Below are 17222 nucleotides of genomic sequence, written 5' to 3'. Positions count from 1 at the left end.
TTCCTAATTACAATTCCTTGGCCGTGGTCCAGCAGGCTTCTGTGTTCAGACAAGCTGCAGCTGCTGTAATAACCCACCCAAAGCTGATATCAACTGAGTCAGCCAAATATCTGCTCTACTGCTCAATGGGAAAAAAAAATAAAAAATCCAAGATTTTTACCTGACAGTCTTTGTGTATTAGGTATTGCTGTGGAACCAATACAGATCTGTAGCTTTTCTCTTAATTTTCTGCCTCAAGGACCGATACCTGAACATGATTGAAGTCAAAATTCCTACAGGAAGTATTTGCTGTTTATCATTAATAATGAATGACTATAATAATTAAAAACTGTAAACTGCAAAGAAATTCTAGAGTGGAATTTCCATTTCTGGATTTACATGCAAATGATTAGGACAAGCTTATACCTTCAAACTGTAAAGTGTAGCAGCAAACTGAACTGGTTTAATTTTTATTCATTTGAATTGTGCATTCATTTCAGCAGTCTGTTAATTTGTTCAGTCATTTGTTCAGTATTGCTGGTATTGCTTTCTGTTTTGTTCTGCTTCCTGACTGTGAGCTGAAACTAATGTATTTTTACTATTAGGCCTTAATTTTTCTGCTTATGGGCAAAATAGAATGTCAGTATTATAGCAATCAGTTCAGATATCTGTTATGTTAAGTCTTATTTTCCTCCTAATTACCTGTGTAATAGCAGGAAAAACAATCTCTTGTGCTCTTTGCAGGGGGTGTCATGCTGAGGAAGCAGTCCCGTCACCGAGTCATCATCCAGCTCCCTGCCAATGGTGGTCGAGAGTGTCCAGACTCTTTGTTTGAGGAAAGGGAATGTGAAGCATCTCCCGTCTGCCATAGCTACAGGTATGAGAGACAATCAGAAGTAGCTCACACATGATTTTTCAACTTGTATTACCTCTAAAGCTTGCTGAATTCCAGTTCTTAACAAGAGGGTTTTTTTCTAACATATACTATTTAGAAAAAATTGAATAGGTGTCTAAATCAAGGTTTCAAAACAGATATGCAGATTCAGTTGGGCCCATAGTGAATCACTGTTTCATTTTGTTCCAGTTCCTTTGAAGTAACATTGCAACAACTAAATTACTTTTCAGGATATATTTTTTCTAGGCACTGTTTTGACATTGCATACATGTAAAAAAAAAAAACAAAACCCCTATCTTTCTAAATTATCCAAAGCACTGAACTTCAACCTTATATGTTTAGAACAGCTGAGTTCTGTTGCCACACTGTACCACCCACTGTATCCTTCATTTTTCTATCCCTCTAAGCTCTGAGACAGTCCAGAGTTGAACACAGTCCCCCATGTCCCCTATATCCTCTGCATTGTCCTGATCTTCACAGAATGTTGAGGACTGCTCCAGTAGGTGGAGGTGTCCACCATAACTGCTTAAGAAAATTTTGGAGTAGTTCTGTAATATCCACCTGAGCAGTGTGAGAAGATCTAGACATAACCAGAAGACTTGGTTGTTGTTACAGACAAAGTTTAGAAAATTCTGATGCAACTAGTTAAGATTAACTTGAGAAAATCATAAAAAGATTTTTTTGTTTTATGAATTCCCCTTAAAACTACTCTCTGTTGTGGATGCACAAATTGAATTTAAGCTTATTTTAATGAAAAGCTATTGAGATTAAATAAATGTGTTTCTTTCATCATCCGGTAAGAATTATCATTGCAAATTCATTAGAAGATCACATTTTATTGCAACTGAAAGACATGAAAATATTTAAAAGAGCATTGGGAAGCTACCAAAATCAGTACTCTAAACATCAGAGAAATAGAGCTCAAGAACTTTTTCTAGTCAAAATGAGAGTAGGAGTTTTATCTTTAGAAATGGTGGCTGCTTTTCATCTCTTCAGTTTCTTCAGTGTCTGAGCTGCATGATAACATCTTGAGGAGAAGAAAGAGTTTCTAGAGAGAGGTAGATGAGGTCATTTATATTTCATGGCATGAACTAATACTAAACACATGTCCTGTTTATTTCTTTTAGCATATTTCTGACCTAAACAGATGGACTCTCACACTTTGTTGGCTCATGTCATAGATCAATTACTGTCCCATAGAGGCAAGTTGCAGTGAAATGAGGTATTGAGATAGTTTAAAACATGCAAACTGCTGAAGGTTGGAGCTGTGGACAACTCTGTATTATTCTAGAGTTGTGACAAAAACATGCAAACTGCTGATGGTTGGAGCTATTTTGTATGAATTTTCTATCACCAGTTAGTAATGACAAACAACAGCTTATGGTGGTTTCTAACACTATCTAGCACTTGTGCTGCCTCAGATTCTGTGGCTACAAGTTTAGATGGATTGTTTGAAGCTGATTAATTCCCTTCTCATTTCAGGTGGAAAACCCACAAATGGCGAAGGTGCCAGCTTGTACCATGGTATGTGCGCCAAGACAGTCCAGGAGCACATGAGACTTGTGGACCTGGGCTACAAGCAAGAGGTTAGACCCTTTGTTTCTGTCATTTGTTTCTCAGAAATCTATAGCTGCACTGGTGTGGACATGCCTAAAGTAATTTAGTTATTATAACATAATATTATTTTTATCTATCTTTATGTGCATCAGCAAAGCAAAATGCTAGTATGGCAGGGTACATCATAATCAATATTTGGCAAATATCAGGTTTGACTTGTTTTGAAGTATAGATACCAGATTAGTCACGAGTTTTATGGTATTTTTTGTTCAGTTTATTTCACCATCCATACTCGAATCAAGTTTTCATACATGTTAATAGAAAAGAAAATGGCCGAGAGGCCATTCTGGAAGTCCTTTGATCCAACTCTCCACCCAGAAGCATTTAAAGAACCTGCCGGCATGGACATCCTACAGCCTCTCTGACACTTGCTCCCTGAAGCAATTTGTTTTTGTGACCCCTTACCCTTTCACTGTATGTTTCTGAGAACAGTTTGGCTCTCTCTTCTCTATGCCCTTAAATTAAGGTAGTCACAGAGAGATATGGGAGCATGAGCGATGCAGGATTTTCTATTTACACTCTGAAAGTTCAATGCCAGCCCATTCCTACAGGCTGTCAAGTTCCTTTGAATGGCAGTTCTGCCTTTCAGGTAGGCACTGACTGCTCAAACTGGCATTGTCCTCAAACTGACTGAGGATGCTTTCAGTGCAGGTTGTTAAAGGGGCTGACCAGAACTGTCTCTGGAATTAACCACTGAGGCACAACACTGTTAACCAGCTGATGGCTGAACTTTGAAACAACTGACCCTTTGAGCCCAGTGATCTAGACATTTTTGCACCAGCCATTTCCATTTGATAGCAAATTATTTTTGCACCTAAACCCAGCTTTACTGTCACCTGTCTTCATAGAGAATTTTATATTTTTAACAGAATTATGTATGTGTTTGCTTTGAACTATTAGTCAACTTGAATTCCAGAAAGATTTTTCTACTTCACCTATTTTGAGTGCAAACTCCTATCCATTAGAGTACTATTGGATCAGCAGATTGTGGTATTCCTGAGCAAGGACACTGCTAACTGTAGAAGTGAAATGTTCAGGTCAATAACTTCCTTGCAATATTAAAGGAGGTTATGGTATACTTCAAAAAGTCATAGAGTAAATCTTAGGCTAGTAGCTCCTACCTCTTTCTCAGAAAGCATTACAGGAGATCAGTTTAGGGCTTACCACAAAATGAAACCTGAAGGCATGGTCTGCTAAAAAAAAAGGCTTCTGGCTGTGGTAATTATTTCAAAGGTCTATCACAGTGCAATTTTTTCTAGCAGCTCTGGAGGATACATTCAGATTGCATACTGAGAAAATAGGATTTCTGTCTTTGACAGATAGTACAAAGTGTTGTTGTCTGTAGTTTAGTACTTAAATCTCTCAACTTTGCCTCAGAGTCAGTTAATAAAGAAAGATAGCTAATTGTAGTGCATGCAGATTTGGTTTTATTATTCTTGTGTGTCATGAGAGTTTCTTTTGTTTTTCTTTTTTAGTGCAAATCAAATCATGTGCAGGGCACACACATAGAAAACAATACATGATTTTGGAATTATGGGGCATGCAGTTTTCAAAGCTGGTAGAACAGACTGGCAGAATTTCCCTTTGGTACTATCCAGAGGTCGATCTTGTGAAAGATTATATATTCAAGCACTAATCTTGTTCCTAAAAGCAAATACAATGGAAGTAGCTCTCTAGTGTATAGTGATCAAGTGGTAGGATGAGTAATCATTAATTAGGAACCCTTGGAACTGCTAAGCCTGAAGAAAATGAGTGGGTTTGGTAGAATTCTCTGAATACTTCTGAGATAAACAATTAGAAAGGAAGATTTTATTTGCTCCTGGCTTTTGTTAAATCTATCCCATGTATAAATTTTATTGTAGAATTCACAGAGCAATTTATTCAAGATGGACAACCTAAGTTTGTTTGTACCTCAGTCCAAGTATTTAAATAGGAATCTAAATATTGTTTAGGCTGCTGCAGGGATGAAAGTTATAGAGACACTTAAAGAGAGAGGGGTTTTTTGCCCAGTATTTTTCCCATTATGTAAGTGATGGAAATTAACATAAAAAGTAAGTTTCAAACATATATTATGCATCATGTCTCAGTCTTTTACCTCACAATGTGTTGAATATATCTTTTACTTTTGTACTCAGTCATGTAAAATGATTATCTGTAGTAGCTAATCAAACTAGTACAGCTTTTCTTAAGATTCAGGCAAGTAAAATATTTTATCTTTAAAATGAATATGACTTGGAAGTAAAAGTTGAATTTTTGTAAGTAAATTTCACTTTGTAAAACACACTTCTGTAATTCTAGAGATTATCAGTTGAAGGGTTTTTTTTACTTCACACCTCAGAAAATTGCCTATTGAATATGAATAGTTTGCTTTACTTATTTAATATAGGTTATCTCCCACACAGGGCATCAACATATTCTATTTCCCCTCTTAAATTTCAAATTCTACCATGAATATTGTCATGTGTAATTTTTGATGATACGCATTGTTTTGTTTGATGCTCCTGCACAAGAGTTGAATTCATGCAAGGCTGTCTTGGTTTGAGATAAGCAACTGCCAACCCCCCCAAGCACAGAGAGAAAAGCCTCCCTCCTAACACCAGGGAAAGGGAGGAAAAGAGAGGAGAAAGAAAAAAAAAACACTTCAAACTGCATTTATACTAAATCTACATATATTTTTCACAGAAAGAAAGAGACAATTAGAAGAGAGTACAAATATACACTCACACAAGTCTACAACAACAAGTTCCCCACCTCAACTTCTTAACGAACACACAAATTCTACTGTCCTAACTACACATTGCTTAAGAAGAAGCTTATTCCCCAGGGAGACAAACCCAAGCAGAAAGGAGAGACCCAGAACAACAAATTTTACTTTCCTGAGGTACCCTGTGAGCCAGTGGTGGGCCTGGTCCTCTCCATCCCCCCGGGACAGCATTGTGCGTCCTCCCAAGAGGAGGGCTGAGAAGCAACTGCCTTAACCGCTCCCACACTGGTTCCTACTTCCCTGGAGATGATGTCATAATGTGGTATGGAATACAAAATTACTGGCTAGAAGAGGTCAGCTGTTAGCTCAGCCCAGCTCAAGTCAGCTGACAGCTTCGGCCTAGTCCAAACTTCAGAGCCCAAATCTAGGCCCACCTGGGTGAACCCATAACAAAGGCACTCACTGAAGGGAGACTGACCTGAAAACACTGTCCTCGACAGTGTTAGAAAGACTCGACACTTTTTAAGGAAGGCTGTGGAAGAGGTTTTTTTCTTCTCTGCCTGCTAATTATTGTCTCCCTCCTGCATACCTGACTTAAAATAAATAAAGTTTCACAGGTCATCAAAAATTTTGCATGAAAATGTGTCATTAAAAAAATCTGTACTATAAATAATTTATTTAAAGAATATTTTATGATGTAGATACAGAAACAACTGAGCTACTACTGTGCAATTTTAACTGTCTCCCAAATCAGAAAATGCTACAAATTTAAATATGAAATCCATTTGGTATAACATTCTGATACTGTATTAATAATTACTACTGGAATACAGATATTTTGAGCTTTGCATTTAACTGTTGGTGATTTCTCTACAAATGTTGACCATATTGTTGACATTTCTTATTCTATTGAGAAAGCATTCTTTTTCAAATTTCTGGAGCTCATGAAGGCAGAAATCACACATTCATTCTTCTGTTTGTGCTAATTTACTTTTGATGACAAAGTGAAACGATAATGTTATACAGGTAATCTCTGCCCTTTGATTTGCTGTGGATTGTCCTTCCTTTTTATGTCAACACTCAGTAGAGCAAGTAATTGCATTCTTGTATGTGGGAAGAGTTCTCTGTTCTTTTCCAGTTGCAAAGGGAAGTTGCCATTACTATCACTTTGTCCTATTTCTGGTCTGATTGCTCACGCACAAATACTGTAACATGTAGCATATCAGCAAATGTGTTAAATAAGAAAGAATAGGAATGTACACCAGAGAAAAGGCACATCTGACCATGAATTCATTAGCAGTTTATTTTGCACAAAATAGGCTGTTACTGCTAATATTTTAGTTAGAAAGATAACTAAATCTGAAGGAAAAGCTAGAAGTTAGAAATTGTTAAAAACTGCTAGATAGGTGTTTGATCTCCAGTCTTTGAGTAACTAGAGCATATGCATGCCTTGCTTTATATCACAGCTTTACTATTTACGCTTCCATTCTTTAGCTTGTTTAATCGCATTTGGTCTTTCTTGGCAAAGGAGATACATCAGTGAATCATAAAGTTTAGATTTGTGATTCATTGTTAAAGACAGCTCTGTTTCTATATGTCTTGTATAATGAAGGTTTTGTTACAAATTGTGTCAGTTTAAATGAATGTTGCAAAACTGTAACTTGGGTCAATGCAGAGGAAAGAGAATAGAAAGGTTTGGTAGTTGTGAGTTTTGTTTTAAAAAATAATTTCTTTAGAATTTTTTAATGAATTATGTTTGTTAGCTCTTGATGGAAGTAATGGCCAAGTATTTTTATATCACCCTAAGCAGAGTAACACAGCATTTAGTACCTGGGCAGCAAATTTGTTGTTGTAGTCACGAACTTTATTTGAAGAAGGCAGCTAGTCATTACAATTGTGTGGAATTTCTATGATGAATGAAAATTAGAAGTTTTATCACTGATAAAATGCCCTTTAACAGTGCCTTTTAGAAGGACAGGAATGTATTACAGAATTGAGGAAATTCAGACTTCTGACTTACATTCAAAACTCTCAAGAGACGATGATATGGGTACATCTGCAAGGAGTTTGAAACTTCCTTTTGACCATACCCCAAAAGAAAAGTAAAAATACAGAAAAGACATATTTTACTGCAGCATTTATGTTGTGTTTATTTTCATAGGCTGTTTCTCAATTAACAATAGTAAGTTGATCAAATGTTTTAATGAGTCACCTGAAACCCAGGAGGGAAGGGCAGAGAGTGTTGGCAAATACAAAATAACACGCCCCCACCCCCCAAAAAAATGAAACAGTAACCAACCAAAAACTCAAATAAGAAAGGAAATCCTTAATAAATCCAAACTACTAATATTTGATGGGGATTTGGGCTCTCTCTTTCACCCTGAGAGAAATATGCTACAGTTAGAATGTGTTGAGAGATATTGCTTTGCATTTTTAAGGCTGACATTTATTAGCACATAGATCTAACTTCAGAGTTACTGTAGTCTGCTCAATGAAATATAAAAAATGAAGTTTGAAATTATGAACAGTTAAGCAGGTATGTGTTATACCTTAAATCTGTGTTAATAAATCTTAGTTTCAGTGACTTCTGAAGGAACTTAAGAACACAGCTCAAATCCTTTTTGAATGGTATAGGAAATCGGGTAGGCTTGGAGGCAGAACTGGCGATCAAAAGTCCTTTCCTCCCTCTGTAGTTAAGCAGGGACAGCAGCCTCCCTCGCTGGGCATCACTTATGGAGGTGGGGAATTTGCTCTTCTGGGGGTTTCATGTTCTTACTGAAAACACAAGAAAGAAGACAAAATCATGAAGAAGTGCTGCTCTTCATGGAGCTGTGAACCACTATTCTAATGTCATTGAGACTTAACAGATCAGAGTGCCCTATTGCCTGCTTGATATTTTAGTCACTGCAAAGGACATTGGTCAACTTCAGTGTTTGTACTGAAGGAAGCATTTGGTCAACTGCTCAAAAGCAATGTTTACATGAGATTTTTTTTTTTTTTTTTTTTTTTTGGGCAAAGCAAGAGCCGGAATCTCCAACTTTATTGGGCAGAAATACATTGTTATTCCCTTTGGAACATAAAGAATACTCAGGGTTGTATTTTCACAATATTACGGATGCGTGCTCCTGCTTAAGATACTTCAACATACTTAGAAATATTTCATCATATAGTCTCTAGTCTGCTGTGTCCCACAGAGGAAGAAATAAACATAGATGAAATAATGGTTAGACACATGGATAGAAGGTGTAAGAAAAGGTAGTGTGCTGAAATAATTCTAGTTTTCTAGAATTGTAAAAGAATATTTTTGTTATTAAAAATACTTAACAATTGAAAATGTGGTATCATAAGTATATTGTGAAAGAAAGGACATAGAATACCTTTATTTATGAAGTAATTTGTAGTACAGGAGTCACTGAATCTCACATCTCAGTGAAATCAGTGAAGTATGTTAATAATGTTAACACTGGAAAGGTTTTTATATAAACCCACACATAACGTCTTGTTGAAATGCAGTCTCAGTGTTTAATTATGCCAATAAGAAATACATTAGCCTGTAGTCCCCTATGGGTACTTGGTGGAAACAATGCTGACTGATAAAGTTTTAATTACATCAAAGTCCCTTGTCTAGAAAATTTAGACTGCCATTTCTTTCACACCTTTCTTCTGGGAGATAGTAGTTGTTAAATACCAAAGCAGTTTTGTAAGTGAATGGTTTCCATGTTAAATTTGATTTTTCTGTTAGCTGTGTTTCTGTTTTATGCTTTTACTTAATAATTACTTGCATTTAATTCAGTAAAAGGGGAACCATGCTCTTTCCACTTACTGCTAATGTCTGTAATAAATATAACCTGGTTGTACAGACAAAATAATTAGCCTGTCATGGTATGACTTTATAGTTGAAGACACTTCTCTGTATAGTGAGTTAATCTCAGCAACCTCTAACAAATATAATTAAAGCACCACAGGTTTGATCACAGAAGAAAGGGATGAGTTTGCCAAGAGTAGGCTGTGAACAGAAAAAGTAACTCCTCTAAGTGTAAGAGCATTTCAGATGTCAAGACAGTTAGCTGACCAAAAGAGTGTATTAATGGAATTTATACAGTCATCAAAATCCCTGCTTTTAGTAATGGAAAAATACCTACTCTTCAACAGTCATAAGGAGTATAAATCTTTCATATTGATACTTGAATCTGGAGAATAACAGCAAGAAAATGGAATATAGAGCGAATCATGTAGGTCTTGTCAACTAGAAATTACATGAATAGTTATGGACAGGCACTGTGAAAATTAAGATTCAGAAATTGATTTAGTATGCCAAGCTGTCCTCTAATTTGTGTTGTCTCAAGAATGAAGAGTTTTCCTGCTTTGATTGCTACAGTACAATTGACAGTTAATCTGGAAAGAAACCCAAAGTGTTAATCCTCAAGGGAACTTTTCACCTATGTCTGCCTGATGTAAATTAAATGCATTAGTATGAGTATGAAAAAATTTATGATAGAGTGGATATCTGCACTTGGAGTAATGTTTAATAACTAGGAAAGATGAAGGAATAAATATTGGCTTTAGAAAAAGCTATTTAGAAAGAAAGTAAGAAAAGAAAGAAAGAAAAAGGAAGAAAGGAAGATAGGAAAGAAAGGAAAGAAAAGAAAGAAAGAATATTCTTCAATGGACAATGTTTATGTCCTGTCAAGGGACTAGATGGAAAGTCAGTATGTAGAACAGGTATTAAACTTCTGAAGAAATATATTAAAAGTTATTGGCTACTTAGTGGGCCATCTTTTAACCCTTGACTAGGTATAGTTTCATTTCTAAAAATGGTGGCCTGTATCACCCTGAGAATAAAGTGAAAATAATGCATTTAGTTTTGCTGATACGTGCACACACCAGGGTCAAACTCAAGGCAGAGTTATATTTGACTGTGAGTTTCCACATGGTAGAACTAGTCTGAACTATGTTTTTACCTTGAGGAAATTGATGTGTGCTATTAGCAGAGAAGAGTATCTCAGAAGAATCCAAATCCAGAGCCTAGGCCTCTACTGGAAGATAGTAGTTTGATGTGTGTTTTTACAAAATATTTGTATAATCTTAGAAATCCTATAGTATGGATTTTCAATTTTTAAGTATTTGATTTCCTGATTGAATGACTATATCTGAAAAAAAAAACAAACCAAAACATTTCTTCAAGTAAACTACACCAATAATAATAGGATTTGACAGAATAATTGTATTGACAATGTGCAGCTAGTTGGGCCCCAAATAAGCACAACTTAATGCAGTACTGAGCCTATTACAAACAATGCTGTCAGCCCTGCTCCAACGGGCAGTCAAGGATCAGGGAAATTGTTTGCTCAGCATCCCAGGAAAAACAATCCCCCACCCTTTCACAGTGTTTTCCCACATACGTGTGGCAAAAACAATTCCCTTTACACTTCTGGAAGTATTTTAGTAGGCACATGGTCTTGAAATGGACTTTCAAGTTGAGCTTCCTATGGTTATCATGATATAGAAATTTATTTTAGAACTAGTCAGACAAAAAAGCTTTTCTTTCAGAAATCGTTATGTCCAACTCCTGGCTCTTCACAGGACAATCACAAGAATCACACCATAGGCCTGAGAGCATTGTCCAAAAGCTTCTTGACCTCTGTCAGTTTTGGTGCTGTGACCACTTCCCTGGGAAGCCTGTTCTAGAGCCCAACCACCCTCTGGGAGAAGAACCCTTTCCTAATATCTAAACTAACCCCCACTCACACAACTTCATGCAATTTTCTCAAGTGCTGTCATCACAAAGGAGTTGGGTGCCTGCCCCTCTGCTTCCCACTCAGGCTGTTTTCTGTTTTATTTGGAAACTTTGCATTCCAGCCCCCCTTTTCTCCAACAATTGAAATTGATTTTTTTTTTAATTCACATGCTAATGAAACAGATTTTGTCAGCACAATTGAAACGCTATGCTTAAATTAGGGGGTGTAATCTAAAAAGTTGTATTCCATCATATGTATATAGCATATTATTCAGATGCAATGTTACTGCAACAATTGGTGGCCCAAATTATTTCAGTCTTGAGCTACTCCATCTACTGTGTGCTGTCAGATGCCAAGGAGCATAAACATAATTCTATTGTGTGAACAAACAACTAGAAGGTTCCAAGCTTATTACTGCATAATAACCTTTATGTTGTCTTGGGAAAGGAAATAAAGTTAGGTTTACTAGGGCTTAGGATAGAGTAATAGATAAGCAACAATGTTTTAAAAAACTATAGATGAGGAACAATAACTGTTGACTTTGATGAAGAGATATAGTGCCTCCTTAGCAAGCTCACTGATGATACAAAGCTGGGAGGAGTAGCCAATATTCCAGATTGCTGTGCAGCCCTTCAGAAGGACCTCAGCAGGCTGGAGAGGTGAGCAGAGAAGAACCATCTGAAATTCAACAAAGGCAAACGCAGAGTCTTGCACCCCATGCGTCAGCACAGGCTGGAAGCTGACCCGGAGGAAAGCAGCTCTGTGGTGAAGGACCTGGGTGTCCAGGTGGAAAACAAGCTGTGCATGAGCCAGCAGTGTGTCCTTGTGGCCAAGAAGCCAATGTTATCCTGGTATATATTAAGCAGAGCATTGCGTTAGGTTGGGGAAAGCGATCCTGCCTCTCTACTCAGCCCTAGTGACGCTGTATCTGGAATACTGTATCCAGTTCTGGGCTTCTCAGTACAAGAGAGACATGGAGCTCCTGAAGCAGGTCCAGTGGCAACAAAGATGATTAAGGGACTGGAGCATCTGACTTATGAGGGAGTAGGGCCTGTTCAGACCTAAGAAGACAGAGATTGTATCAGTGTCTGTAGGTATCTGAGAGAAAGGTATGAAGAGGATGGAGCCAGGCTCTTCTTGGTGGTGTGAAGCAATAGTACAAGAGGCAATGGGCAGAAACTGGAACAGAGGAACCAGAAATTTCCGTAAGGAATCTTTTTTTTTCACTCTTAGTAAGAAACTTTTTTCAGGACATGGCTGTCCTGTTCTTAAAAGTTGTGCCCCTCTTGGCTGACCCTACACTCTTAGGAAACATGCTTTGTTCTTCAACACTGTTTCAAGACTAAAAATTGCTAAAGAGCATCAGGCAGCAATACTGTTGTTATAAGAAGTTAAGTGATATCCAGTGTTCAAATACACTTCTATATTTTATGTCTATTCCTTTTTTCTAAAATGCATTCTGCTGATAAAATTTTGCACCTTATACACAATTCAGTTACTTAAAATGGTATTACAAGTTTTTTAAAGTCTAAGAGGTAGGCTCTGTCTGTAGCAAAAATGATAATGTGTAAAGTGATGTAACAGGTGTGGATAACATGGTGCCACCTTTATAAGATTTTTTTTTCCTGGTAAATCAGGATGAACTAATTTAAACAAAATATCAACAAGTCAGAAATGTCAAATATATTCATTAAAGGTAAAACCAGTGGCAAATATTAAGTTGTTGTATAGGTATGCTGGGCTTTCAATGTGTTTTTGTGGTAGTATATTGTAGAGTTTACTAAATTGAATAGAGGCAATAAAAAATACTGAATTAGACTTCATCTCTTTTTGCTTCCAGCAATTACTTGTCGCAGACAAGACGGAGGACAAGCTGACATCAGTGAGTGCCTTAAATATGCTGGCCCTTTACCATCCTTAACACAGATGTGCCAGATTCCCTGCCAAGATGACTGTCAGTTTACGAACTGGTCAAAATTTTCTCCCTGTAATGGGGACTGTGGAGGAGTCAGGACAAGAAAACGCACTCTTGTTGGTAAGAGTAACGAGGAAAATAATGCATCTTTTGTTAATTATTAATACTGTTTTGTTTAAAACCTGAGTACTTCTGAGATTCCCTTATGACAAGTGTTTGTCATAGTGGCAGGAAGCAGATCCAGTGTCATGCTCTATACACTATTAGTGGAACAACACCCAGGGGCAAAATCTCCTGCCATATGTCAGAGACTCTTGATCATGGGTAAGTGGCTAGGGAGAAGGTGGGAGAACATAGGATGCCAGGGTTTTTTCTAAATAAAGTGCACATAGTAGTTACATATTTGATTTCATTTCAACAGGATTGGGTGTTAATCAACTTGCCTTCCTCTTCTCACATTTGGTCTTGGCTAAAAAAGGACTTGAATGGTGTTTCGGTGCATCTAGAATCACTATGGCATCTGAGCATTTTTCAGCCTTTGGTACAGACCACCATTTTCAGCCTTGAGCTTTGATTTCCCTCTTTTGAATTTCTTGGCTGCAGTCTTTACTGTCAGATTTATGATTAAGCCAGTCCTTTCTCTGGCTGAATGTGTGCTCTCCAAGTTCTTTTTGTTCACTCTTCTTCCCTTGCCTACATCCAGCAGCACAGATCACCATGAGGCAACACATTGCCTAATTTTCTGCCTTATTTCTTGACACAAGTAATAATGCTCTTATTTTGTGTCCCGTGAAACCATTTCAAGTTTTAGTTAACAGAATAAAAAAGTTTTCTAATTATGTCCAAACCCTTGCCACAATTTTTTCTTTGTTCCACATAGTGGACACCATTCCACTTTGAAACGTTTTTTTCTTCAGCTTCTTTTTAATCTCTTTTTTCTTTCTTTAAATTATTTTTTCTTCTATGTGAAATGAAGAAAAAAAGCATGCTCTGCTTCTAAATTATAATTGAAACCTCAAGAGTGAGACTTGGCCTCTGTCACAGCACTCTTTGCCAATTAGTCTGTATTGTCTGTGGTGGAGGAAAGTTGGCTAAGGGGGGTGCCCATTAGCGGCATCAGAAAGAATGTGATAGGATCCAAACCCTATCCCCCACTCCATTCCCTGTAAAACAGACTAGTCAACAATGAATAATTCATGAACTTCAAGAAACCTCACTGTGACTGTCTAATAATGCCAGTAAACTTTATGTCACATTTGTTTCCACAAGAAAAAAAAAAACAAACCTCAGTAACATTACTTTTTTTTTTAATTTTAAAAGCAAAACAAGTACAGATTCTCCTACAACACTATTAACACTTTGTGATACTTCCTGTCCTTAGTTTTTACCCTTTCAAACTTGCTAAGACTGTGACATGTGCTGTGGTGCATTCTCTATGGCAATGTGTTACCCAGACTAACATGTAAAGCTTGGAGTAAAATCATAATTATTTCCAGTGAAAAGGAGGAGGAGAAAAAAGGGCACATTTAATAAGGAGTTGTGTTGTCAAAAGAATGATAAAGGCATTTATTCTAAATAAAGGCAGTACTAAATACAAGAACTAAGGATGTTGTAAAGTTATATCCAGTGCCTTTTCTTTTTGGAATAGCAAGGAAAATACTACAGAATATTGATTTACAGTAGTATCTAAGTAATAAGCCTTTTCAAAACTACTCTTTCAAAGAGTACTACATTAATTTATGTGAACTGTGTGGTGTGGAAAGAAAAACTAAGCAAACTTTACCAAAGAGGTTAAAAATAGTTTTAATGGAAAGGGGAAGTTGAATGGATAGCTCCAGTTAAGGAAGAGAATTGAAAAGAAACAAATGCACAGAAGGAATTTATTCTATTAGAGTGGAGGAATGGTAATTATTAACAAATGTACTGCAACAGATGATTAAAGAATTCTGAAATTTTGAGAGAAGATACTAGTGTAGAAAAGATGCGTGTTACTTCCTTCTGCAATTTCTTTCAATTTAAGAAAGCTTGACCCAGACAGAAGTCTTGTAATTGAACTGCACACTACTGATGAAATAAGAGAAAAAGGGTATTTGTTTAACTGCTAACATTTTCAAATTGTACTCCTCAAGTATTTTTACTCAAAGTAAATATAAATTATGTCTTTTCAAAACAAAAATGTTGTCTTGGTGCAAATTGTAAGTATCCACTACTCTAGAGTTTCCAAGTCAATAACCTAAACCAATAAAAAATAATGTAACTAATATTAGACGTATGTATGTGATTGCAAGTACTAGTTACAGAAGTCTAAATGAAATTTTGGGGGGAGATAAACTGTAAACTGATACAAACTTGCTAAAAGAACTTTTTCTTCTTTCTAGGAAAAAGTAAGAAAAAGGACAAATGCAGAAATTCTCACTTGTATCCTCTGATTGAGAATCAGTTTTGTCCCTGTGACAAGTACAGTGCTCAGCCTGTGGGAAATTGGTCAGACTGTATTTTACCAGAGGGTAAGATGGAAGTATTGCTAGGAATGAAGGTACAAGGAGACATTAAGGAATGTGGGCAAGGCTATCGTTACCAGGCCATGGCATGCTATGACCAAAACAATCGACTTGTGGAAACATCACGATGCAACAGTCACGGTATTTAGAAACCTATTTTCTTTCATTTATTTAGTTATGTGATTTATCTAATTTTACATACTATGTGTACAAGTAGAATTAGCTGATTAATATATATTCCTTAGGCTGCATTTTATCCCAGGGTACCTTCAAACCCAGCACATGTTTTTGCTGACTTGTAAAATAGTAAACTTATTTTTACCAATCATTATAGTGTAATATCTAAAAATAAAATCATACTAAGTTACTAACTCGGTATTTTAAAAGAAAAAAATAAAATCCTGTTATTTTTTTCTGGTAAATGTATCTACAAATTTGAGAATAAAGCCATTAGAAGGGTCAAATTCTCAAAAACTAAACAAGCACAGGACTACTTTTGAAAGGCCGAAATTATTTCCATAAATTCTTTAGATAGTTTTAAACATCTTATCTCTCTCCATTTGCTCTTGAGCACTCTAACAGGAAGGCATGCATTAATCTGAGTTCAACAGCACACAACACTTTTCCTCTGTATAAATCTGTCATGTGTAAAACTAGGATGGTTAAGGACTTTATATTATTTGTATTTATATTGCTCCAGCTGGGAAACTTGTTCCTTCCTAAAGAGGATGCATGTGTATCATTAGGATCAAAACTGGCGCTTGTAGTTTTCAGTGAGACAGAAGTGTGCTAATTGACATCACTGGAATTTTTGTGTTCACTTTTTTCCTACTTGAAGTGAAAAATTGTGTCTGGGCAATTGGTATGAAAAGCTGCATATTAGTCTCAGTGTCTTTAAAAGGTCAATGTAAGTTTAATTTGGATATGTACTCTTAAATTAGAGATAACAGAAATTTCATTTATTTAGTTGGATAAACTTAAACTAGCTAATCAAAGTAATTGAATTAAATAAGGAGATTTTAATTTGAACTATTAACTCCTGTTTAGAGCTATGATAAATTAGAAACTCAGTGTATCAACCCAAGCTGTTAGTGTATCTTTGTTATACGATGTAAAAGTGAGCATTCAGCTTATTTCCTCAAAGCCAAGCTGAAAGATAATTTTGTGGAGAATCTTCTCCCATGTTTATTTTTATTCAAAATCATCTTTTGCTGTAGTTAACTCATACTGGAAGATATGTTTGTTGAAACACATCTGAATGACAAAGTCTAAATCTTAAACTCTCATGGGACAGAAAATCTCTCCTTTTACTCTGAGAATGTTCTTTAATTCTATTCTCAGTTATTTGCTCTGGGTTGGGGTCTGCAAAGATTTAGGGTTTTTTCTGTGTAGTCCAAAGAGGACATGCTGTGCTTGCTTTGCCTGACCAGGACCACTTGCCATCTTTGTAGTACCAAAAAGATGCAGCTGCCTCTAATGACCAGCAGTCCTGTGAGCACAGATCTGCCTGGGCTGGGTAGTTGTCCTGAGGGAATTAGAAAGATTCTCAGAAAGCTGGCAGGGAACACTCAAATAACCAGTCATGGAATAATCTGATTTGTTCAGAAGGCATCTTTCTAAAATACAAAACAGAAACTTTTTCTTATTTCTTTGCTGATGTTTTTTAAAGTTTAACTATATTTCACACTATGTTAGAAGTTCTTATTCTTCCAGCATTAAGTACAGACTGACCTCTGAAAAGTGGAAAACTATAAAAGAACTTAAGTTTGTGGGAAGGTAGGGGAACTGATGACACACTGCCAATCAGTTTTCAGTGACTTGAAGAATGGCAACTGTCAGTTTTTGTGTCAACAGCCGAGGGGAGACACACGAG

At 36.5% G+C, this 17222-nt stretch overlaps 1 protein-coding gene across 1 annotated transcript in view; it reads left to right on the top strand.

The window, feature by feature from the left end:
* The window catches only part of THSD7A (thrombospondin type 1 domain containing 7A), a 268432-nt gene that overhangs the window by 205814 nt on the left and 45396 nt on the right, over positions 1-17222 (top strand). Inside the window, exons 14-17 of the mRNA XM_071560812.1 lie at positions 724-856; positions 2357-2460; positions 12774-12968; positions 15227-15490. Of these exons, the coding sequence (XP_071416913.1) occupies positions 724-856; positions 2357-2460; positions 12774-12968; positions 15227-15490 (696 nt within the window). The remainder of the gene's footprint in view (positions 1-723; positions 857-2356; positions 2461-12773; positions 12969-15226; positions 15491-17222) is intronic.

This window comes from Pithys albifrons, chromosome 7, assembly GCF_047495875.1.
Source record: "Pithys albifrons albifrons isolate INPA30051 chromosome 7, PitAlb_v1, whole genome shotgun sequence".
Taxonomy (NCBI): domain Eukaryota; kingdom Metazoa; phylum Chordata; class Aves; order Passeriformes; family Thamnophilidae; genus Pithys; species Pithys albifrons.
Note: the sequence above shows the minus strand (reverse complement) of the source record. Positions and strands in the feature narration are given on the sequence as shown.